Source organism: Doryrhamphus excisus, linkage group LG17, assembly GCF_037039965.1.
Source record: "Doryrhamphus excisus strain RoL-2023G ecotype Guam linkage group LG17, RoL_Dexc_Guam_v1.1, whole genome shotgun sequence".
NCBI lineage: Eukaryota > Metazoa > Chordata > Actinopteri > Syngnathiformes > Syngnathidae > Doryrhamphus > Doryrhamphus excisus.
In genome coordinates, this window is record NC_136373.1 from 8,713,306 (window position 1) to 8,737,259 (window position 23,954).

The window sequence follows — 23,954 nt, forward strand, 5'->3', positions numbered from 1 at the left end:
AAGACATTTGTTTTTTTCACAAAATTATCCAATCATTCATGGATTGTTGTCAAAATGAGGCCCTTTCCTATGTGATTTCCTGCCTATTAACCATATTGACTTTAACTCGAAAAGTGGCAAAGCAATTTTGAGATTTACTGTGTATTTCGACACAAAGGAAAACTAGAAGCTTTCGTCCTTATGTGTATTGAGTGCAAACATACAGATGAATAAGGGAATATGAGGAAATCAATGCATTTCCATGTTTTGCTGCCTCCTAAAAATCAATCTGAATGCCAAAAAACATGCTGTATCATTGAGTGCGAGTATCAGTGGTGATCGATTAGGCCGAGGAACAATGAGGTAATGTTTGAAGTAAATACTAAGTTATGATCATCCAAAGAGGTTGGGAAAAGTATTACACTGTTACAATGTTGTTAAGCAAATGCCCTCACTGTTCTATACTGTTCATCATTCTGAAAGTGTTAAAAGAAAACTCCCAAAATGTGTTAAGAAATGTTCAAAATGGTGTAAATAGTTCCCACTTATATTTTTTCTTTTTTTTTTTAGATGAAAATAAAGACAAGTGATTATTCAAAACCCACTACAATGTGTCCTCCCTCTGTTTAAGAGTGGTGCTTTTCAAATAAAATAGTCAGTGTAAAAAGCATAATGGATTATAACCAATGCACAGAGTGAACGTTGAGTGCATCGAGACAAGGAAACTAGACGTTGTGCAATGCAATGTAATGTAAATTATCAACTTCATTTTTTATTTATTGTGTGATTAAATTTTTTATTATCATCTTGGCCTAGTTCACATTAGTTTTTTTTCCTGAATGAGAAATCTTGTCACATTTTAACATGGCAAAATACTATATAGCGCGCAAACTGACTGCTGAATGCCTGAAGTGAATGTTCGTTTAATTTGTGGGAAGATGGTGTGGTTCCTCTCCCTCTCCAGAAGTGAGCTGTGGATCTGTGCTCACCAGCTGTAGCAGCGCCCGGATGGGCTCTGTCAGGTCATGGTTTGGTATCAGCTGGCTTGCTTGCAGTGCTGTGCGTCCAAATCCCAGTGTCTGGCCACACACACACACACAACGGAAACAAAGACAAGCAGTTGCAGCTGTCACGCTGTGTGGAGAGAAAAGCTGATTTATGTAATATCAACTGGCCTGTTTAACTTGCCCTTCGGACAAGCTGACCTGCTCTGCTATTACCCTATTTCTTACTGAATAGGACAAAGATAAAAATGTGTTTTTGTCCGACATTGGTTGATACAGGAAACAAACCACGAAGGCAGACTTTGGCTGACTTTCAGCTTTGTAAAAACTGACAATGTGCCGTGCATATACTGTATCATGGCCATGGGATGATCACTGTCCTATAAAACCATTTCTAAACACAGTCACATTCAAACTTGCAGGAATATGCTTTTTTTATGACAGCTCCATAGCACCGGAAGCCACAAATTAAGTCAAAATATGGACAAATGGCGTCGGAATATCCCGCTCAAAACCAAAATTACCATCGTACATTATGACATAAAAAGGAGAAACATGCTCATTATAGCTCTAGCTCTTGCTCACCTCGCCATATGCTTTTCTTCATACATAAAAAGAAGACAGTGGATGGCAGATCTTTCTTTTGGAAAGTCAACCAGCGAGCAACACAAACACATAGGTTTATTTTCAAATATTCCATCTCCCAGAAGTAAAGCAAACATGTTAGCAGAATGATAGCACACATAATACCCTGCATGACAAATCAGTCTCAACAGTATTAGTTGTGTGTCATGGTAAGCAATGACAAGCAATGGTACCTGCAGTAGACACCTGGAGTTAAGAGTCACTCTGTGAAATACTTGGAAATGTAACATTTTATCCATGGAGAATGATTGCACATTTGGGAAAAATCATATGGTTCAACTACCTTATTGTGAGGCACGTGACTATTTGATTTCCATTCAGTGTTCTTCCTCTTATGCGTGTCCGGAAGTGGGGGGAGCAGTCTCAGTAAAGAATGTAATCCGGGTGGAAATTAGTAATATAATTATAATATGTCATTATAATAGAAATAATCCCTTCATATAAATATCAATGCAAATAACTGATATACGTGTAGTTAGCGTAATGTGATGTCATGTGAGTCCCAATCCATGTCTTACCCCCTGGTCACACGACTGCCATAAACCAATGCATTGGAAGCATTGTAGGCGCCAAATAGGAGTATTACATGCATGTACATACACCAAATGTGACTGGTCAGTATTGCTTCACTTAGCTTAGCCATCCGGTCTCATTCAATTGTATGGACCGGTTAGTGCTACGAAATAAACATCCACATTGGACAGTGAAATTGTTACAATTTGTGTAATTCAGTCCATTGTAACTCAAATTCTTATGAATGCATTTAACGATTGTATAGCATTCATATTGAAGAACTACTGGGTGGACAATATAGTACAACATTGTCATAGATTGAAATATATTGTTATATTCTAGGTGCATCATGCAATAACTACGTATATTAGGAATCTTGTGTGCACTCTGTATTAATATGTCTGTATGTATTTGTATGTATGTCTATTGCCTGCAGCGATTAACAATTAATTGATTATGGCCTTGGGTTTATACAGGCCAGGATTTTGTACAGAAAAGTTGATTGCTACCTAAGCGAAGGAGTCCAAAAGACTAGATCTGCTCTGCCTCCACATTGAACTGGAACGACTGCACACCTGCTCACTCGGGACTGGTAGGAGGTTGCTGCCCAGCAGCCTGAAACCGACCTCTCGCACAAGAGGTTGTTGCTGTTTCATTGTAACAACATGGCAGCAATCCCTTCCCTCACTCGTGAACAAGACCCCGAGATACTGGAGTAGGACATCATTGCCAAACCGGACAGAGCACTCCACCCCTTTCCGACTGAGAACCATGGCCTCGGATTTGGAGGTGCTGGGTCTCATGCCAGAAGCGTCACACTCGGATGCAAACCGCCCCAGTAAACGCTGAAGGTCAAAGCCCGAAGCCCCCATTCGGCGGCAAAGGGGCAGTTTTACCAAGCCTTTTGAAACCAAGCGTTTTGAGCCATCCCAAACTTCTCTCAGGACTCACTTCCAAACGTGCAAACCTCATTATCTGAACCTTTGGCATCGATTAACATGAGAATACAACATTCTAACTACATTTATAGCTCAGAAAAGTGGAAAAAACATAACAGGTCCCCTTTAAACTTTTGCTTACTATGTTATGAATGACCCATGTTAAGAATGACCCATATTTTAGATGCAGTTTGTTTTTGTTCAAATTAAAGTTGCATTTTGCCCTTCCTTCCGAAACAATAAATACATGTTTTTATTCAATACTAATTTATTAATAGCTCTCAGTGCAATGCATTGCGTTTGAAAACTACTGCAAACAACACCAAACTAATGGAGACATTGTTATATCACATAACTAGCTCCCAATGAGTTGTAAATATGTAGAAAATGCCTCCTTATTTTCAAAGAGAGAACCAAGTGTGGATGCCGTAATGCTAAGACAGTTGCATTAGCAAGTCCCGCTAAATCCTTGCTTCATCTTTAAAGCTTTAACAATCACGGCTAATCCCACACTGAGACGCCAACCAGAGGAAGTATGCAAAAGGCGGTAAATAGGGAACTGTGTCACTGTGTCATCGTCTGTTAATGCCCAGTAACCTTAGCAGGTGACTCACCTTGGAGGAGTCCCCTCCGAGGAAGGAGAGCATGGCCAAGGCGTGAGCCACCAGAGCGATCTGCGCGGGTTCCTTTCGGGAGTCGTCCTGCTCAAACTCCAAAATGGTTCTCAGCATCTTGTCCACTTCCACTTGCTGACCTTTGTCTTTTATAAATATTATACAGCACATGACATAATCATGTCTTGTGATTTTCATCATTAGTTTTTGTGAATGTGTCAATGCTTTGGCGGTACATGACATGTTTTGGTTAGTTGAGCTGAACACTTTTGGGAATCCTTGCTGAAGGGTAAAGCATGCATGGGCAAATTGCACGGAAGCTAACAGGCTTTGCGTCATATGTAGGGCAGCAGCTGTGATGGAGGCTAGTAGTGCGGACGTTGCACAGTCAAGGATGCGTCAGCAGTGCTCTCTCTAAGCACGTGGTTGTAAATCTGAGATTTAGCTTCCAGGTTGCACAGTAAGGCAGCTCGGATAAATTTAGCCACTGGTGACCTTGTTTTTCAGTGATACGTCAATTAAGCTGTTGATGTATGTTCTTTCTTCACCAGGACTATTGTTATGGTGATGGCATATGCTGATTGGGGGAAATAGATGTGTGTATGGGTCACAATTGGAGGGCTTTGCACAACAAAATTAGCCATATTAAATGTAATACTCACAACATCATACAGCCGGGGTGAATAAATTATGGCCCAGGGGCCACCCCCCCACCCACCCACCCCACACCATATACAACATATTACAACAAATGAGCATGTGATAATGTAACAAAACATACCAAAGGCTGGCTCCAACATGCTAGGGTTCTTTTGTAGATTTTGGATGTGTTCCCCGAGGAGTTTGCCTAGATGAGTATGCCAAGTCTCTGCCACCTAAGGAGATTGTAAATATACAGATGAATCATAATGGACATGAAAAAAAGAGAAAACATCGTTGTAATTTTATAGGTTACCTCTTTGTATAGAGAATGAACTACAGATTGCTTCCCCTGCTTAGCAAATACATCAGCCATGAGGAAGTAACCTCCACATGTCACAGTGCTCTCCATCCCATATTCCTCACTGGCAAAATATACCTGAGAACAAAACAGACACCTAGTCATCTTTAAGACACTATATGACTGACAAAGGTTGCACGGCGTTCTAGTGGTTAGCACGCAGGCCTCACAGCTAGGAGACCCGAGTTCAATTCCACCCTCGTCCATCTCTGTGTGGAGTTTGCATGTTCTCCCCGTGCATGCGTGGGTTTGTCTGAGTTTGTCTGACTCCGGTTTCCTCCCCACCAAAAACATGCTAGGTTAATTGGCAACTCCAAATTGTCCATAGGTATGAATGTGAGTGTGAATGGTTGTTTGTCTATATGTGCCCTGTGATTGGCTGGCCACCCGTCCAGGGTGTACCCCGCCTCTCGCCGAAGACAGCTGGGATAGGCTCCAGCAACCCCCGCGACCCTCGTGAGGACAAGCGGTAGAAAATAAATGAATTAATGAATGAATGACAAAAGGGCTCACTTCATTCATGAAACCAATGCCCAGAGTGAACTCTCTTCCTGCCTGTGGGGAGACCCACATGCACATGGAAATATTGAATTATTATCAATTGAATTATTGAGTTCATTTACATTTGGGTGATGAATTTATTTTTGTCCAAGGACTAGTGTCCACGAACTGGAATTCTCGTCACGTTTTCATCTACCGAGTTCTTGTGACACATTTACATATTAGCTATTCAGAATGTATTTTTTTATAGGTAAGATGAAAGTGTGTGAAAGTCTTACTGTGTACAAAATATTGACAATACGAGTTTACAAATGACAACACATGCATACATACGTCATTTGCAAAGTGAAAAAGAGCTGTATTGAAATTTTCAGTAGCAGTGTGGAGGCAGCCCATGCTCCTGTGAAGTCGATGGTGGACTGCATGTCCACATTCTGGACTCTTCAGTACCGCCCACTCCGCCTGGGACAGAAGCTCCACCACCAGTGCCAGATTACCCATGCCTGGACATAAACATTTATACCGTATATACTGTATGTAAATGGATGCATGGTAGAGTCATGGATGTGAAAATTCTTCCTCACCCATGTTAGCATCAGCCAGTAGGAGATAGGCGGGAACCAGCTGGACCGTGTTGGGCCCATATACGTCTCCGGAACAGCGGAGACACGCCTGGGCAGCAGGCACTGCCTCCTGATACTTCCCCTCAGAGAGCTTGCTCTCTGCTACCAACCTGCAGATTTCAATCAGCTCTTTCTGCACAAGAAATACAACTCAGCATCAGACACCCCAACATATTACAGCAGGGGTGTCCGCACTGTATACTTCATGTGCTCACCGTTTTAAGTAGATTTTCTATGCGGCCGGCCCGTTGCATACTAAAGAGTGAGGTGGAGCGAATTGGAATGAGCAACTGGCAAATCCTCTCATGAATCCCTTTCCAGTCAGATTGCTGGTGCTCTTTGTCACTAAAAGGTGCAAGACAAACAGGAGAGAAGACATGCAGTTTTTAGTGGTAAAAAGATACTCAAATCTTTAAAAAAAACAATGCCTTGTGAAGACTCATTCATCAAAGATTAGATAGACCCATTTTCCGTGCTTTCATCAACTGACTTTAAATTGTTTAAGCAATGTTTGTTTCCTGACATGAGAGTCACCAGGGAGTTTAGCATGTTGCCTTTACAAAAGTGCTGCTGTAGGTTTCTACATATCGTTCTACGTTTGTAAATACACAGGACTTGTCGGACTTTACAAACTGCAGTCCAGACTGCTGAAAGTGTCTTGGCATCCTCACTTGTTTTTTCCACAGAGGAGCACATGGGCTGCGGCCTCTGAGCCGGAGACAGACAAAACTAGTAGGCTAAATGTTTTCACCACGTCAAATCCAAAAAGTAAGTCGACTGCTATTTCTACTCTCTCCTATTAGAGAGCTGTATCAAAAACAGCTGCCTTTAAAATGTTTTATTGTGTTGATGGACACTATAAACACAAAGAATTATTATTATTATGGTTAGCATGTATAGGCCACACAGTCAGGAGATCGGGAAGACCTGGGTTCGCTTCCCCACTTGGCCATTTCTGTGTGAGGTTTGCATGTGGGTTTTCTCCAGGTACTCTGGTTTTCCTCCCACATTCCAACAACATGCATGTTAGGTTCATTGGCGACTCTAAATTGTCCACAAGTGAGAATGGTTGTTTGTCTTTATGTGCCCTGTGATTGGCTGGCGACCAGTGCTGGGTGTACCCCGCCTCTCGCCTGAAATCAACTGGGATAGGCTCCAGCATACAACCTGATGAGGATAAGCGGTATAGAAAATGGCTGGATATCTCAATCACTCCACTCGCATGATGTTAACAGTCAGGCCATGCTCACATATACCAGTTGGATCATTTTTCTGCATTATCTATTCACTCCAAATGCGTCCCAAAATGATTCAAAGTATGTTTACTTCCAGAGCGTCAGTGAGGAAATTTCATTTCCAGCTGCTCTCCCTCAGGTGCATAACCTGATGGTCTACATGTGGACAACACCGACACCTAGCGTCCAAACGTTAGTATGACTATTGCTATACAATACATACTGTACATACTGTATGCCCATCCATGTTCTATATAGAAAAGCACAAGCGGTATATAACGGGTCGTGTGTATGCTGGAGCCTATTCCAGTGTCTTCAAGCGAGAGGCGGGGTACACACAGGACAGGTCCGCCAGCCATCGCAGGCGACCAGTATAAATTACGGTGCAGTGTTTATCCTTAGAAGATGAATACTTAAGAACCCAATCTTACCAGTAAAAGGTCACTCGACACCTGGCGCACTGCAAGTAAGCTCGTTTTTGACAAAGTTCACACAACTTTTCTGTTCCTTTGGGCAAGGCGAGAGGAATAATATCGGAGGCTGGGAGGTCTTCCTGTTTGGGCTCCATTTTTAGTCTGGATTTTCGCCTGCTGAGCAAATTAGAACTGCAGAAAAAAAACTGAAGCTGGGAACCTGACCTGTCAGGATGGCTCAACTGTAAAAAGAAACAGTAATACTAATAGAGAAAGTTAAAAGATATTCCCTTTTTAGTAAGAAGTTGATTTGTAATATAACTTTTGTCTTCTTCGGCACGTGACGTCAGCAGTCTTTGTATTATTTGTGTGCACGTGACGTGGTTTCAGGTTGTTATGGTAACGGTCAACACTACATTTTTGTGTGGCTGTCTACCTGATTTCTGGAGTTTATTTATTGTGTGTCTAATGTACTCTTTTTATGGTAGCATTTCTTTTTCTGCATCTCTGTCTTCTTGTACACTTACGACTAGATACTTCAGGGTGACCAATGTACTTTTTCACAGGACTGATCCTGTGTTTGTTTGTTTTAGAAAGTGAAAGTTTTTTTAAAATGACTGGTTGTTGGGATCAGCCATTCCAGGTAAATATATCATATAGCAGACCAACACGGTGATGTATGAGAAGTCAAATGAAGTTGATAGGATTTACAGAAAATGTGCAATAATTATTTAAACAAAAGTAGTCACAAATGTGGGCACCCTTGTTTTATTGATTTTAATATCTATGACACTAATTATTGAAACACAAAATTTGTTTGGTAAGCTCATTGACCCTTGACCTGCATACACAAGTGAAGCCAATCATGAGAAAGTGTATTTAAGGTGGCCAATTACAAGTTGCATCTTCTCTGAAGAGTAGCACCATGGTAGCCTCAAAACAACCGTCAAATGATCTGAAAAGCAAGATTGTTCAACATCATGGTCTAGGGGAAGGATACAAAAGCTAGCTCAGAGATTTCAGCTGTCAGGTTCCACTCTGAGGAACATAGTGAGGAAATGGAAGACCACAGGCACAGTTCTAGTTAAGGCCCGGAGTGGCAGGCCAAGAAAAACCCCAGTCAAAGTCAACCCACAGACCAGCTCCAAAGACCTACAATATGATCTTGGTGCAGACGGTGCATCCTTCAACTATTCAGTGCACTTTGCACAAGGGAATGATATGTGGGAATGTCATGCGGAAGAAGCCTTTCTGAACACATGACACAAACCCAGTATTTCTTTGTGACATTTACTACTACAATACAAATTCTCCACATACAAAAATATATATATGCATGCATCTCTCTAAAGGGTTCTCACTACAAATTGTATAGTATTTCACATTGGTACAGTTTTAGCAAAGGGAGAACATGGTATATGATCAATTCACAGTGAGGGTCTAACCCTAACAAGACAGACATTCATGCATAACACTTTCATTGGGTTTTTACTTTGGTAAAAGAAACTTATATTGGCCAAAGCGTGAAATATACACATTACAACTGTGTGACTGAAAAACTTGGGATTTCTGATTTTTAAAAAAAGAGGATGTCTTTCTACTTGCTATTGATATTTTCCATTGAGTAGCTGTGTATTGTCACTCTTTTTTGCGCAAGTGGACGTAAATGACTCCACTGCACAACAGGAGAGGCACACACACCCAGGCGAGGATGAAGCAGTAACCGAAGTGTCCTGAAGTCACTTCTCTGGTGTCCTGGAGGATTTCCTTGTTGTGCAATGTGTAGATGAGGGCTGCAGACAAGGCGGTCAGGCCTGAATGAAGACACACACTGCATGTTAAAACATAACTTAACATTTTCCAGACTAGTAGATGTCAATTCAGGAGCTCAACTAATCTTGTACTTATTGATCTGATTGACACCGAAGAGACAGAAGAAGGTGACTCCAACACATCAAACACATATGGCCGTACGTTAAAAGCTGACATTTAAAAAGATAAATCGCCGTGGGTGGAATACATTAAAACAGATCGATTTCATCAGAACCACAAAATCCAAAGAAATACAGCTGAATAGGTGCAAGAAGAACTAGAAAGCTTTGTGTGCTGGTTATTGTGTGTAGCTGCTCTATAGGAGTCTACAGTCAATACATAATAGGTCCCCTTTAAGATTGTTTATACTGTACCTGCAAAAACTTGACACAGCCCAGTGAAGTAGAAGAGTCCGCCTTTGGACATGGTGAACAGTTGACCCAGGAAGACCAGGAAGGACACAGAGGAGAAGACCACAGAGAGGACCATCAACACCTGAACTGCGTGAAGCCACTCTGAGAAATAGACAAGTGGGTCATTATGTGTTTATTGTAAGTAAACCACATTTTGATGAGAAAGGGGAAGATACAAAGCTGTTACCACTTTCTTTGGAGGAAGCGCACAACCACGTTCCTGAGAAGTTGTCATACCGACAGTTGTACCATAGGTCTGAGTTCTCCACCCCGTCCCACACCCACCAGGACTTGGAAAGAAAGTTAACATAATTGACTTGTTTTATCAACAGTGGTGATCAACATTGTGGCCTACCTTCTCCATGGTCGAGATGAACAGCATGGCCAGGGTGACCAGATGCAGCAGGGTAACAAACATGAGGAGATATGCCATTTTTTCTGCTGTAGTAGATAACATAGTTCAAATGAGGACATCCCGAGAAATGCATTAAGCACGAGAATAGCGTGTGACCAAGTTGGCACACCCTTTGGTTGTACAATAAATATCAGTGTTGGGAGGGCATTTTCCTGTTTTGGAAAGTCTGAGTAGGTGAATATAGTGAAGTCGCTGTGAGGGGTGATGCTGAAAAACAGTGCAGTCACTCATTGCTGACCCGCGTGTGTGTTGCCCTCAAAAGACAAGCTGTTCCACTGAAGAATCTAAAAGAAGCCAAAATATTTACCCAGTTGGCTTCGCCACCCCGCTAATAGAATGAGCTTTTATTAGAGTAAACAGTTTAAGTTTGCTTATATTTGAATTTTGTAAACCTTCATATAAGAATAGCAAAATAATCAAGTCAGACTGAATGCAATTATTTTGATTATTGTGGATCATTATCTTGTGGAGAGCTCCATCTGCATGGGTGGTGGGTGAAATTATGTCATTACACTAATTTCATCCATCAAACAAGAAGGCATGGGAGATAACAATTTGGTCAAAATGAACACAAACAAAGCAATGACTTGAAAAGAAAAATCACACAATAGCATCCGATGCTAAGTGTTATTTTTGTTCTACAATCAAAAATCCTACAGAAAAAGTCTAAAAAGAATCTTCTTACCTTGATTATTGTTCTTGCTCTCAAATCAGACCCAAGAAGCAGCCTCACTACACTAACTACTGTGATCTTGTGTCCTGTATGTGGTCCCGTCTCCTTACTGGGCTTGCCACACCCCTTTTCTTTTACCACTCACTCCATCCAAACTTTCCAAAGAAAACGCCCATTTCCTCTGAGCAAAACAGAGCTCCCTTTTTCTCTGCCCGAAAAAAAAGACTCCAATTTGGCGCACCCATTAGCAATGCTAGTAAAATGACAAACGTGCAGTCTTAAGACAGTACATGTGCTGATACCAACGACGCCAACTCTGTGGTAATTCAAAGACTGTGTGGAAAAATTAACGTTGTTGCATGGTACGTGAGGACACTGACACAAGGAGGTCGCTTGTAGCAAGGTCACTGGATGTATAGCCAATGGAACATTACACAACATGCTGTAAAACGGCATGACTTCAAACTTAAAACGGAATGCCACCGACAGTGTCATGATACACTCACCCTATGATTAACTGGTCACAGGTCCACAACAGTCCACATTTCTCCTTAAATTCCAAAAGACTGAGCAGGATGGAGCCAATGCACTCAGAAAGGCACATTTAAAAATAAACATATACATGGTCAAAATAGGGCAGCACGGTGAGCGAGTGGTTAACATGCAGGCCACACAGTCAGGAGATTGGGAAGACCTCAGTTCGATGTCTCCAAATTGTCCGTAGTGCATGTGAATGGTTGTTTGTATATAAAATTGATGAATGAGGGATTTTTAATACATGAATTAAAACTATAATGATTTTGTAGTTTTCCAAATGGATTCCTGGTGTACGATGTGTGCCCAAGAGACCCACCTGCAACTGCTGCTGCCACAGATGTAGCATCTGCTGTGAAGGGTGATACTGACTGGTTACATTACATTTGAGGGACTGCTGGTAATATTATTACTGGCATCACCATTACTGTAGAACGCCACCCCCCCGCATGCAGCCCCCCAAAAGCTGGGCCCGCCCAGGGCCTGGTCCCATCCGTCTTTCTGCCAAAGTGCCACTTCCGTGCGAGCTCACCGCAGCAGGAGAGGGCAGCCGGGTACACTGAGGGGAACTATTGTTGTTCCTACTGAGACGGGTAAATGTAAGTGATGGATAAGCCTACCGAATTGCTATGTTATCCGTTGCTATTACATATATTCACCAGAAGAGGATGCTACTCACGAACCACACTGAGTCACATCAACAGAATCAACACAGCATCATGTTATTCGCTGTCCACATTAAATTTTAAATTTCCGACGTGTGATAGGAGAACTTTGATATGTCGAGATTGTTTTTATGAAATTATGGCCCATTTTTAATTAAGAAATCAGTCATGAAGAATTTTAAAGGTTATTAAGGTGTTTTTCTCACTTTTTTCTCTTCTGCGGGGTTATGTTTGTGATATGCAAATTAGACGATGACGCAATGGCTTCCTGCGATTTCTTGGACAGCCAATAGCTAGTTTTCTTACTGAAAAGTTGGCGGCAGGGAGTCTGACGGGTAAACAACTTGATACTGACAAGGGAAACGTCTTGCCATATTTGTGGGCGAATGCTTGACTGGGAATCGTCTCGACCGGGAAACGCCTTGAAAGGAAAAGACTAATAAACCATAATTCGTCATAAATATGCAACTTTCCACACCAGACTGATTCCACACCCACCCCCCACCACATGGTCGTACAGTTGGTACGCTCCGTTGCCAAGGTGCTGGTGGAAGCCAGTCTACACACCACGCCTGTTGTCAACTGTTAGCTCAACTTGTAGCATTTGTCGCTGAAAGGTGAGTGAAACTTGAACAACAACTTAGCAACACCAGAGCTAAGTGTATTGCGTTACTATTGATTGTCACGGAGTCACTAAACGGACATCATGTTGCGTCTTCAGGTTTAACCTGGACTAGCGTTAGCCTTTAGCTTCGTATTACAACTTTGGGGCTAACTTTGCCGCTTTGCTAGCTCCCAGGTAAAGGCTGGATGTTACTAGAATATACCGAACGTTTAAATGTGTTTATTTTAACATGCATTTTGAGCTTAACCACATATTGCCTGAGCTTGCGTGGGCGAAAGGAATGCATGCGGTCTGTTCTATAAAAAAACAACATATTGCTCCTCCTCGTCAGACATTTTGAAGACCTGCTGGAAAGATTTTTAACCTCACTTTGGGTGCATAGTATGTAAGATTAGGATGTGTTTCCTTAATACTGTACCTTACAAGAAGTGCTGTCAATATGACAAAAAGGCATTGCCATACCATCTAACCATAATCTTTCTATGCTGAGACTTTAACTGACTACCTACATTATGTTTACATCCTCAACAACATCAATGGACCTGAAGTGTAATTCTGAATTCCCCTGCAGAAGCAAAGCTTCATTCCTTCCAGGCTGCCAGATGCAGCTACATCCATGTTAATGTGTCAACATGGACCACGAAGGGGTAAACATCTTCCTTAATTGTCCACACATCATCATTAACATGACTGGTAGAATGGCTCTTCATTGTAGAGACTCTCTATGTCCTTAACCAATTTAGTTATTAGTCTTTTGTCTGCTGTCAATATTGTAGTGCTGTAAATATGATCTTTCCTGCAAAGAACCGTGTGTAGTATATATGTACAACAAGCCCCCGAGTGACCAGATACAGAGCTTGAGGGGCCCACTCAAGTTACACAGCCTGTAAAACACAATGTAGAGTTCAGCAACAGGTGTTTAGTGTTGGCATGCAATTCCAGGGTTGTAACCACTGTCTATGTGCTCCCTGAAGGCATCGGCTTTCCAACTAGACCAATCAAATGCATTGTTTTATTGCAAGTGTGACACAACAGTATGTCAAATCAGCAGATAACAGTGACAATCATTAAAAATTAATGCCTCTCATCTTTTTGTAGTTTATTGAAGTTTAGTTGCACTTTTTTCCCCCAAAAGAGCTACGTATTTGCAGAAGAGATTCATATGTATTTTTGAGAAACTTTTTTTTATTAACTCTTCTAACTGGGTTTGAACTTGATATGGTGGTCAGGGCCTGTATATGATGGCGGTAGATATGCCTATCCATTAATCCAGTCCTCTGCGTGCCGTATTTTGTGTGTAATCCTGCTTGCACGCTGATGATAAAGTCAGTTCCAGAGCATCCACTTCACCCTCATCCTCTTCTTCAGGTGCGGTCGGAGCATGACCAGATTTCTGTGCAGCTCCAGGGGGATGGTTTGCCACCGATCAGTTCAGATGAACCCCAGCGCCACCTTTGGCGGCGACTCCTCGACACAGAGGCGGAATTGCAGCAGTCCACTCAGGAGCTGCGTACTATACGTTCGCAGCAGGCCAATGAGATGAAGGAGGTAGCTGTAATGGTACATCTTCTGCATGAATGACAGAAAGTTATTACAAGTTCCAATTTTAACATGTTTACTCAAAAAACATAATTACCATATCAGTGTGTTTAGCTTCCCATCTTCAGTACATACTTTTTTTTGTACAAAAACACAACAAACACATTTTAATTGGAATGCACATACAGGATTTTGCAGCTGTGAAGTATTTAGGTCTTGGTAAGAGACCTGCTTTCTGTTATGTCAGGTGGACAGCTATGTTACGCATATCCGTGGGCTGCTGCAACAGCGTGAGAGTGTGACGGCTGGCTATGAAAGAGACAATGAACAACTGCGACAAGAGCTGCACCAAATCAGACAGCAACAAGGTGAGCCCAGTACAACATTGATCTACAACACTCGCATATAAATAGCAGTGAAACTAATAATAATGTTCTATGATAGTCTAATGAAAACATTTCCTCCAGAAATTCAGAGCAAGGAGCTGGCAGAGATGTTAGCCCAGGAAGACCTCGGGGAGATGGGCCTGAGCAGCCCCAGCGAGCAGGTGGCTTACTTACTGGTGGAGAGGTCAACACTGCTTGAAAGACTAGAAGCTGCAGAAAGGAGTCTTGAGACCCAAAGCTTATCTGGCAACATGAGGGATGTCCCGCCTCAGGTGAAGAACTGACTGGCACCAGAGTTAGTTGCCATTTTTTAGTGGCTACTACAATAGTCGGAGTGTCTTTTGCAATGGTTCATAATAACAGCACTATTTTACAACAAAACATGAATTCCAAATTTTACAACATGAACTTCCCTGAGTGTCTCCTGTTCTCTGCTGGTAGAAGTAACCAGCACTTAGCCACCCACCTATCTGGAGATTTGCAATTGAATACTTATTACGTGTTTGGTGGGATTCTGCACACACATGGTCTTTGCTCTCAGCAGGGTTCATCCCAGACTCCGTGGAAGAAGCTATTTGGCTTGCGCAGGTCTGGTCAGAGCAAAACCAATATTACTCCTGTAGGTTCACTCCCGGGACGAAGCTAACATGACTAACATACTGTACATGTGATTGAAAATGGTATCTGTGGCACTGCTTGTTTTTCCTGATACCTGCATGGCCACAATGATCGTTTTCTCACTAACTCGTCATTGTGAAATATTTCATAACTGATGGGAGCTGTTGGGCTGCAGGGGCATGTCACAGGTACAGCATGAGAACCGTTGTTGCAGTTGTTTGTGGTGCAAGTGGCTCTTTACACTGGATGTTATTCCATTACACTAACCGCTTTGCAGACCTGCAGCGATGATAAAACTCCCTCTTTGATATGCATGCCCCCGTTTTGACTTCTCTAGTCAATTCCCCAGCCATTAACGCAGGTATCCTTCAACAACAGGCTCACAGTGAGGAACTTTCCCATGCGCGTAACGAGCGCCAGCGGCTGGAGCACGACTTGGAAGAGGCGTCGAGCAGGTTGGAGATGGCTCACCAGGAAATCCGCAGGCTCAACAGTGAGCTGGATGTGGCCAAAATCAACAGTCTAGATGCCTGTAGTATGTTGAAAATACTTAGTTTGCGTTCCCCAGTGGATGATGGACCGTTTGTTACTTGAGCAATTTGATTCAATGTGTTTTTATAATGTCAGGATCTGAGCTTCAGGAAACACTTCAAGAACTAGAGATTCTGAGGAAAGAAGTGGACAAACTGAAACAATGCGGTGAGAGAGTCAGCGTCGTGTGAGCCTCAAGTACAAGTGTAATACCTTAAGTTGAATACACTCACACAGTGTTATATTTCATCATTTTGGTTCACATTGATTAGAATATGTTAATAATTTCACTTAATGTATTTAAATAATTTTAGTGGTAAGTAAGCTTTAGGAACACACAAGATGTTTTGCTTTCACATTTTATTCCCTTGTGGTGGTTTGCTTTTCATACTGCAGCAAAAGCTGCCAACTAAGCTGAACATCATTTACTCATTTAATGCAATTTTATTTTTTGTCTTTTTTCCAGATATGATGAAGCTGCAGAGAGCCAAAGAGCAAAGTGACAGATTGGATGCTGACAACAAAAGTCTGAGGGAGAGAGTCTGTTCTTTGGAGTCAGAGAAGAAAAAACTGCTTGAGGCGGTTGGTGTTGTTGTACATTATACGTCTATTTATGCCTGAACTATACATCAGCTTGGTGTTGTTTGTCCAGTTGGAAACTCGTGAGGATGACCAGACACCAAATCATGACAGAAGGCAAAAGCACAGTGAACCACAGAGCAACCTGGCTGACTTTTCACCTGAAGAAACTGATCCATCTCACAAACGGTAGATTGTCTTCAACAATGACCTCTCCATCCACTGCGTAATATTGACTCATCCTGTCATCATCGTATGCCAGCTGTCATGCGGTGATTGAAGACAGGCTTGTTCATGTGAGAGAGCTGGAGCGCCAACTCCAGCGGGTTCGCAAGGAGCAGCAGGAGCTAGAGGAGAGGAACGAGGAGCTGGAAGCTCTGCTCGGGGAGGCCCAGAATGCCAGCAAGGAAGAGAAGCATCGTCATGAGGGAGAGCTGGAGGAACTACATCGGCGTGTAATGATCTGTCTCCCTGTAATATAATGTTTGAGTGATGGTTCATACACTCCTGATCTAAAATGTAAGAAGAATTTACACTTTGCACGTGTTGGTTTGGGCTGGCTTGATGCCAGTGTTTGGCTTCAAATAAATACAACATTTGTATTTATTGTATGCTGCCCCTTTTGCTGTTTTCTATTCATTTTCCATTACCCAATGAAAAATTAAGAAAATTGTAAAAAAAAAAGTAAATTGTCTGCAACCAAAATTAGTTAATTTTTTTTAGATCATTCTGTTAATGTATGTGGCAAGTAGTGCCAGAACAGTAGTGTCTATTCTGTTTTAAATGAAAATAATGAAAATGTTCCCAATTCTGATGCAAAAATATGACACTGGATTATCATATAGTTCAGAGAAGAAAGGTATATCATTAAATGAAATGCATCATGTTCCTCTGTCACTGTATCAAGCACCTACGAGAGAGCACACCAGAGAGACTCGCTCTGCTAGAAGCTCGTCTGACTGAGGAGAAGGACTGGAGAAAACAACTGGAGTTGGACCTGAGTGCTGCACAAGCTGCCCTGAAAAAAGACAAGGAGGTATTATAAAGTACATTTCCTATTGCCTTGGAAGCATGTAAAAAAAAAAAAATGTTTTTGAGCTTACTGAAATTGTATTCACTCTCATTCCACCCAAGGCTTTGCAGATTGGTGAGCGAGAGCTGAAGAAGCTGAGACTTGAGGTCAACAGTCTCCAGACTGAATGCCAACAAGGGAAAACACTCATCAAGGGTCTCAGCCAAGTCAAGGGAGAAAAGGCAGTTCTGGAGGAGAAGGTTTGCAAGCTTCACGTCTGCGTACGCGAGAGACCTCCTAGTATTGCTTAATGTTACTGAGTGGAACATTCTTATGGTGGCCACCTAACTTTTCCACTGTTTCTTTATCAGAAGGCACAGTGTTGAGTTCTATTTTATAAACTTATTCAAACTGGGAAATTGCTAAAAGTAGAAGTAATAATACATGTATAATGTTAAAGAATGTTTAAAAGTGTCCACATAATTACAAAGTGGGCGGCAGCGGCTTGGAATTTAGAGCAGGTTAGACCCAGTTTCCTCCATCCCAGTCATTGCTGTTGTGTCCTTGGGCAAGATGACACTTTACCCACCTTGCTTCCAGTGCAGCCCACACTGGTGGATAAATGGGAATATCAATAGAGGTTTCAGAGAACAGATTGCCTCAAAAATATCTATATTCTTCATAATTGCAAGTTAGCACATAGCCTGTTGTGTGCGCACACATACAGATAGTCTAAGGGAAGCTATCAACAATCAGTAGTCACGTCTGAGCAGGAAGATGGTGGCGTGTACAGTAGCATGTTGGAACGCTAGTGCCCCCGTTGCAGCACCTCACCAAGACACACAGCCTCTTTTAAAATGTGTTTCAGTTAGCGCAGATGGAACGCGCCCACCGCCGACTCCAGAGTGAGATGGAGTGCCATAAGGGCAGCAAGCAAATCTACGACCTGCAGGAATACAGACTACAGGTGGACCAGCTTCAAGAGAAGACTGGCCTACTAACCAAAGAACTCAGCAGCCTTCAAACAGAGCACAACAAACTCAGGTAGGCAAATGTTGAGGTGTTGCTTGAAAAATGACAAGGGGAAGAAATAATTCAACACCCGCAGGATGGTGGGAACAACTTTTTTTGTTTGACTTAAATGTGTTTGCTTCCCCAGGGATGAGACGGCGTCTGAGCGGAAGCAGACGGCTGAGCTGCAGGCCAAGCTGAGTGACAGCATTCAGAAGAAGCTGACTGTTGAAGGGGAAAAAGAGAAGCTGGAGGTTGAGTTTCAACACCTTAAGGATCAACTCCAACAGCAGGAACAGCTCTCTTTGACTAATGAGGCACTTAGAAGAAACATGACATGTGCAAACTTTGAGTCAAGTTTTGGTCCTACAGAGAAGACCAAAGAGACGTGCTTGGATCAGGTAACTAAAGTTAAAGTAAAGCCGTATACCCAAGCATCTTGATAATTTGATGTGGAGACTAAAGTCATCTGGATGTTTTGGATCTACTACATTGTGCAGGTGTTCTCATGAGACGCCCAGTAAACTTACTCTGTGTTGTGTTTTGTTTAAAGCAAGAGAATCACATGCAGACCAAACAGGTGGAGGTGCAGCAACTGACCTCTCAGCACCATCTGGCTTTGCAGGCACAGGTCAATGAAACCCAGGCACACATCAAGGTACATACCTGATATTCTGCATTTGCCAGTAACGGATGTTTTAGGATTCATATTTCACAATAGAACCATAAGACAATAGCTGATGACACAGATAAAAACACATTCATTTTCAGCACTTCATCCGAAACATCCATGTGTCCTGATCCTCTTCTTAGTCCCTGGACATAGTGCTAAATCAGAAGGCAGAGGAGGCTAAACAGATGAAGCAGGACCTGCAGAGGGTACAGAGTCTGTTCACCTCAGCAGAGAGAGAGCTACGGTATGAGAAGGAGAAGAACATGGACCTGAAGAGACACAACACCCTGCTAGACAATGAAAAACTCAAGGTTCTTTTTTATTTACTACAAAGGCAGTTTTTAAATATTAGAGTAAAACAATTATTACATTGTGGTCTCACATGCCTCCTTTTAGCTTTCAGCAGAGCTGAACCAGGTCCAGACCAAACTAGTCCAGATGGAAAAGAGTCTTCACATTCAAACCGCCGAGTTAGAACGCCAGCAGCAAAGAATCAGAGAACTGGAGTTGGAACGGGCACGCAACTCTGCCAGCCGCGATGTCACCACCGGATTGCAAGAAGAGCTGCAGGTTGAGAGAGCAAGGGTCATTGCGGCTGACAAGAAGGTCATAGTGGAGGACATCAAAAATATATTGGATTTAATGTTGAATAAATTGCAAAACATTGTATCTGGTAGAATGAACGTTGTTTCTCGTTTGGGTGTGACTGTGAGAACAGGTGGTAGAACTACAGCAACAACTGAAGACCACCCAGCACCAGTTGCGCATGGAAGAAGCCCGGGCCAGCGAGACCTGCCGCCTGGAGCGGGACAGCAGGGATCTATCTGACACCTTGTCATCCCTCAGAGCCAAACAGCAGGAGGACCACATCAACAGGTAACCCAAAGTGCTGTAATTAACCACCCACTGCCCAGTTTCAACAAGTTCAACAGTTCTCACCATTATCACGCATCCAGGAAGCTCTTAGAGCAGCGTGAGGAGGAGCTCCAGCACCAAGTACGTTCCCTGAGGTTGAAGGAGGCAACACTCACCAGGACCAATGCTGAATTCAGCCACCGAGCACAGCAGCTAGAATCAGAGCTTAACAAGGCTCGAGAGGAGGTATGTATCATGTCGTTACTGGGGATGCTCCCATCAGGGTTTTATGCTGCCGATTCTGATCATCCAGTACTGAAATCAGCCGATACCAATGATATGGATTAATTATACATTTCAGATAACATAAGATATGCCCTTAGTCCCACATGGGGAAATTCCAGGTTTGCAGCAGCAAAAAGTAAACAAATTCAAATCAAATCAGAAATGATATACATACAGTTATCTACATGTTGATCAGGTCACGGGTGTCTTGCATGGTTATTGTACAGAATGTTTGGAGCAGTTTTTATTGTAGAGTCTGACAAAGACCTGCGATATCTCTCCTTTACACACGTTGGATGCATCATCCCGTCTCTAGTGGAGCTCCTTAGTGCAGTGAGTGTGTGTTGGAGGGGTGGGAGACTTTGTTCCTCTTTTCTAGATCCTTTTTATTCTCATGTTCTTGCAAAATGTGTCCTCTAGGCAAAAGATAGTCAAGCATCTTTGCGTAGACTGAAGGACGATCTGGTGGGCTCTCAGCTGGAGTGTGACAGAATGCAGGGAGAGCTGAAGCAGGTTTTCCTACAACTGAACACAAATATCATGTGAGACACACCAACCACACCGTACAGTGTTATACCATTTTAAGCATATTTCCTCTGCCAAAAAAGATCAGTGAGTAATTACGCTAGTGCAACATGTTAATAGCTTCTCTGCAACTCCAACCAGGAAGCACAATGAAAAACAGCGTAGAAACAAGAGCAAACTACATCAGGCCAGGCAGCTCTTACTCACAGCCACTGCACAGAAGGACAACACCATCCAGAAACTAGAGAATGAATTGACTCTGGCTGCCAGCCTCTCGCACAAGGTCAGACATGGCGCTTGCCAAATGCCAACATGGATGCTTGCACCACAAATTGAATGCCCTAATCCTACAGGCAAAGGAGAGCATCCATAATATGATGGAGGAAAATGAAAAGCTTCTGGAGGAGAGGAGGATGCTGTTGCTGAAGATAAGTGAGGCGGAGGAAATGGGCAATAATGGCATGAGGGCCGCGTCAACTGTTCAACACAGGTAGCTTTTGAAAGAACATGCACGTAATGAGACAAAGCTGTTTATAGTAGCATTAAGATTAATTATCTTCCCCAAGAATTAACATTTTAATAAGTGTTGTATTGGCTTCTAGTTGTTTTTCACTTTGTTGATAAATGTGTGTTTGTCTCTAAGGGTCAGCGTCTTAGAAGTGGAAAACAGGCGACTACAGGATGAAACCCTGAAGCTGTCTAATCAGGTCAGTTCCTTGGAGCGTGCCCTGAGGAATGCCCAGTCCTTCATCAGCAGTGAGGTAAAACGCCTACCAACACATTCGTATAGACACAGACTGTTCATGTATGCTCCTGAATGACTAATAGTGGTCAAATATAAGATGGCATTGGTGACATCTGCGTCTCCTGTTTTAAAAAGTGACTTTAACATCTGTTGTTGATCTAAACTTAGCAGGATTCAAAGAGAATGCACTGTGAGAGGATCCTGCAAAGATCTACATTAAGGTATGATTGTTTAACAAGCTCTCTGTTTTTTTTATTAAGGGACTCATAGTTTTAATTGTTGTGCTGTTGTCAATCCTGTTTTTCACATCTGTGTGTTCACTAGCCTAACGTCTGCTTCCTTTGACCCACGGGAATGTTTGGATGCAATCTGCCGAACTAAGCACGTGTCGGACAGCACGGGAGCATCGGTCTCCACGCCGCAGCCATCAGAACAAGGCTACCTGAACCTGGTCTCCCCACTGTTTACTACTGACTCCACCCTGGGGAGTCCAAATAGCAATGATGATGCATGAGGGCCACCCAGCAAGGAAAGAAAGTGGATACAAAAGGTAAAAATTTATGTATTTTTACTTTTTTTTTTTTTCTAATCTATTGTAAAGACTTACGTTACCACTATTTGAGTTACAGCCTAGAGGGTGTGCCCTGAAGCGGCCATGGGTGGAATAAATTCAGCCTGTTTTGAAAATCCAAGGAAATGGAGCTGGAATAGGTACAGATTCTGGGAGACGAAAAATCAGCATAATAGGTCCCCTTTAAGGAAATCTAACTGACGATATTTAAAACTGAGCACTTTATAAGTCATTTCAGTATGTTTACATTTGGGATGATGTGCAGTCTGTCAACATTTGTATTAAAATTCAGGGATATTGTCTATAATCTCATGAAAGTTAAACTACGAAAAACATTTAAACAAGAGGGCAGCAGTAAAGTACGGTAGTTTCCCGGTGAAGAATGGTGGCCTGGGGGGTTGGTTGGCAGGTATGACAGTGTAGCAGGGGGATGTTGTGTTTGTGTTTTTAAACATGTTGCATGAAAAATCGCCAACTGTATTACATTTTTAGAGTTTTGTCGTCATGTAGCGATAAAGTGGAACCTGTGTAGTAACAACGACATAGTATAAATACCACTCCGGTATTCACCATGTATTGTTTGTACTTTTAAACAGTCAAAGAGAAAATGAAGGCTATTTTGTTAAGAGACACTCTGGAAAGGTTCTTGTACACTAAAGAAAGACCTTTTTGTTTTATACAATCACATCACAACTATGTAGTATATGTATGTAATGTATGTTTATATATATATATGTGTGTACCGTATTTTCCGTACTATAAGGTGCACTAAAAAGCCTTCAATTTTCTCAAATCGACGTTGTGCCTAATAATCACCCTAGTGAGTTCCAAAATATGTAAAAATATTGTGCTTTTGGTAAGCGCTCTGCTTGATTGACTGTCAGAACATTTCCCGTGGACACAGAGACGTAATACATACGTATAGGTATTGGTATACTAGATATACTAGGCAAAACAACATCCCATCTCACCGCAACTCTGAAAATCCAAGTGACGCAAATATGACCCAGCATGTTTGATGGCGAAATTGCCCAGCTGTTGGATTCAGGTACAGAAGAAAATGGATGGCTAGACGGATGGATGGGTGTGCCTGGGTTATTGCTGCTGGGTAAAATTTGATTTTGTAGTTAACATGAAATTCCAAAGAAACCTTGCCACTTGTACATGTGTAAATGTTTTCAAACACCTATTTTCATAAATAAACAACACAACATCATAAACACAATTTCCTTGCTTCTGCATGCCAACGGAATCCGCCATTTTCAGGCAAGCAAGCAGACTGTGCTGAATTTATAACAGTCTCTTTATTAAACAAGGTAACGATACAAAGGTTTTTTTCTTTTTTTTCCTTTTAAACATTGCTAACCCGTGGGTTAACTTCTCAGTCTCGGTTGTGCATATTTAGTTGTCTAGAAACCGTATATGAAGCCACAATGCAAGACAGGAAAAGGTTTAATAAATCTACACAATATTTTTTTTCCATAGAGAACTCAGGTGAAGTAGTTATACAGATTACAGCTCCATGCGGGAGGGAAAATGGAGGGAAAAAAACAAGTGAATACTGCAGAAAGCAATACAGAGAAATGGAAATGTCATGATAGAACAGTTAAGGCTTACATGTAAATAACCAATATAAAACATGATTAATATCTAAAAGGTCATAAATGTTTTTTTCCTCTCCCCAAAAAATATCCACCATTTGGACAAAAGTACTTGGCCACCAACGTTTGTCATGCTTCTTGGAAGGCTCTCCACCTTGCTTTGTACACTAGGGCACCATCATGTTAGTGCTAAAGTGTTCCCACAAGGTTGGGAGCATAGGCATTGTCCCACACGTCTTGAGGTCAATAAGGTTTGTATACTTACAGTAATGCCAGCACAAAGTGTTTGTCGAAATACTTTTGTCCACATAGTGTATTTATTAAACCTTTACAAATATATACTACAAATGAGTAACTTGTTAAATAGTACAGCAGGGCTATTCAACTAAATCGTTCCACATTTTCCGAAAGCTCAAGACCG

At 42.1% G+C, this 23,954-nt stretch overlaps 3 protein-coding genes across 8 annotated transcripts; 1 reads left to right on the forward strand and 2 right to left on the reverse strand.

Moving 5' to 3' along the window:
- Positions 1 to 753: 753 nt before the first annotated feature.
- zmynd12 (zinc finger, MYND-type containing 12) lies at positions 754 to 7,817 on the reverse strand. The gene is made up of 8 exons (XM_058084885.2): positions 7,484 to 7,817; positions 6,033 to 6,162; positions 5,779 to 5,950; positions 5,528 to 5,697; positions 4,649 to 4,771; positions 4,475 to 4,568; positions 3,694 to 3,839; positions 754 to 1,058 (listed from the first exon to the last, which is right to left on the reverse strand). The coding sequence occupies exons 1-8, from the start codon at positions 7,618 to 7,620 to the stop codon at positions 903 to 905; spliced, it is 1,128 nt and encodes a 375-aa protein (XP_057940868.2). The 5' UTR covers positions 7,621 to 7,817; the 3' UTR covers positions 754 to 902.
- Positions 7,818 to 8,228: 411 nt separating this feature from the next.
- emp3b (epithelial membrane protein 3b (MAM blood group)) lies at positions 8,229 to 10,931 on the reverse strand. Of its 3 annotated transcripts, none has more exons than XM_058084168.2 (5): positions 10,791 to 10,931; positions 10,046 to 10,131; positions 9,878 to 9,980; positions 9,652 to 9,792; positions 8,229 to 9,279 (listed from the first exon to the last, which is right to left on the reverse strand). In XM_058084168.2, the coding sequence occupies exons 2-5, from the start codon at positions 10,121 to 10,123 to the stop codon at positions 9,104 to 9,106; spliced, it is 498 nt and encodes a 165-aa protein (XP_057940151.1). In that variant the 5' UTR covers positions 10,124 to 10,131; positions 10,791 to 10,931; the 3' UTR covers positions 8,229 to 9,103. The 3 variants fall into 3 exon arrangements, with proteins under 3 accessions (XP_057940151.1, XP_057940153.1, XP_057940152.1); XM_058084170.2 differs by having other exon boundaries at positions 10,046 to 10,128; positions 10,791 to 10,837; XM_058084169.2 differs by lacking the exon at positions 10,791 to 10,931 and adding an exon at positions 10,547 to 10,551 and having other exon boundaries at positions 10,046 to 10,132.
- Positions 10,932 to 12,302: 1,371 nt separating this feature from the next.
- ccdc30 (coiled-coil domain containing 30) lies at positions 12,303 to 23,195 on the forward strand. Of its 4 annotated transcripts, XM_078797941.1 has the most exons (27): positions 12,303 to 12,594; positions 13,174 to 13,249; positions 13,971 to 14,150; positions 14,389 to 14,509; positions 14,609 to 14,799; positions 15,072 to 15,146; positions 15,524 to 15,680; positions 15,773 to 15,844; positions 16,143 to 16,258; positions 16,329 to 16,444; positions 16,518 to 16,710; positions 17,163 to 17,291; positions 17,390 to 17,527; positions 18,136 to 18,311; positions 18,427 to 18,679; positions 18,832 to 18,936; positions 19,092 to 19,262; positions 19,348 to 19,557; positions 19,670 to 19,827; positions 19,908 to 20,052; positions 20,512 to 20,633; positions 20,758 to 20,899; positions 20,970 to 21,106; positions 21,260 to 21,377; positions 21,530 to 21,582; positions 21,686 to 21,911; positions 21,991 to 23,195. In XM_078797941.1, exons 2-26 carry the CDS (start codon positions 13,235 to 13,237, stop codon positions 21,873 to 21,875), a joined length of 3,483 nt encoding a protein of 1,160 aa, XP_078654067.1. In that variant the 5' UTR covers positions 12,303 to 12,594; positions 13,174 to 13,234; the 3' UTR covers positions 21,876 to 21,911; positions 21,991 to 23,195. The 4 variants fall into 4 exon arrangements, with proteins under 4 accessions (XP_078654067.1, XP_057940135.2, XP_057940137.2 ...); XM_058084152.2 differs by having other exon boundaries at positions 21,686 to 23,195; XM_058084154.2 differs by having other exon boundaries at positions 21,533 to 21,582; positions 21,686 to 23,195.
- Positions 23,196 to 23,954: the final 759 nt, after the last annotated feature.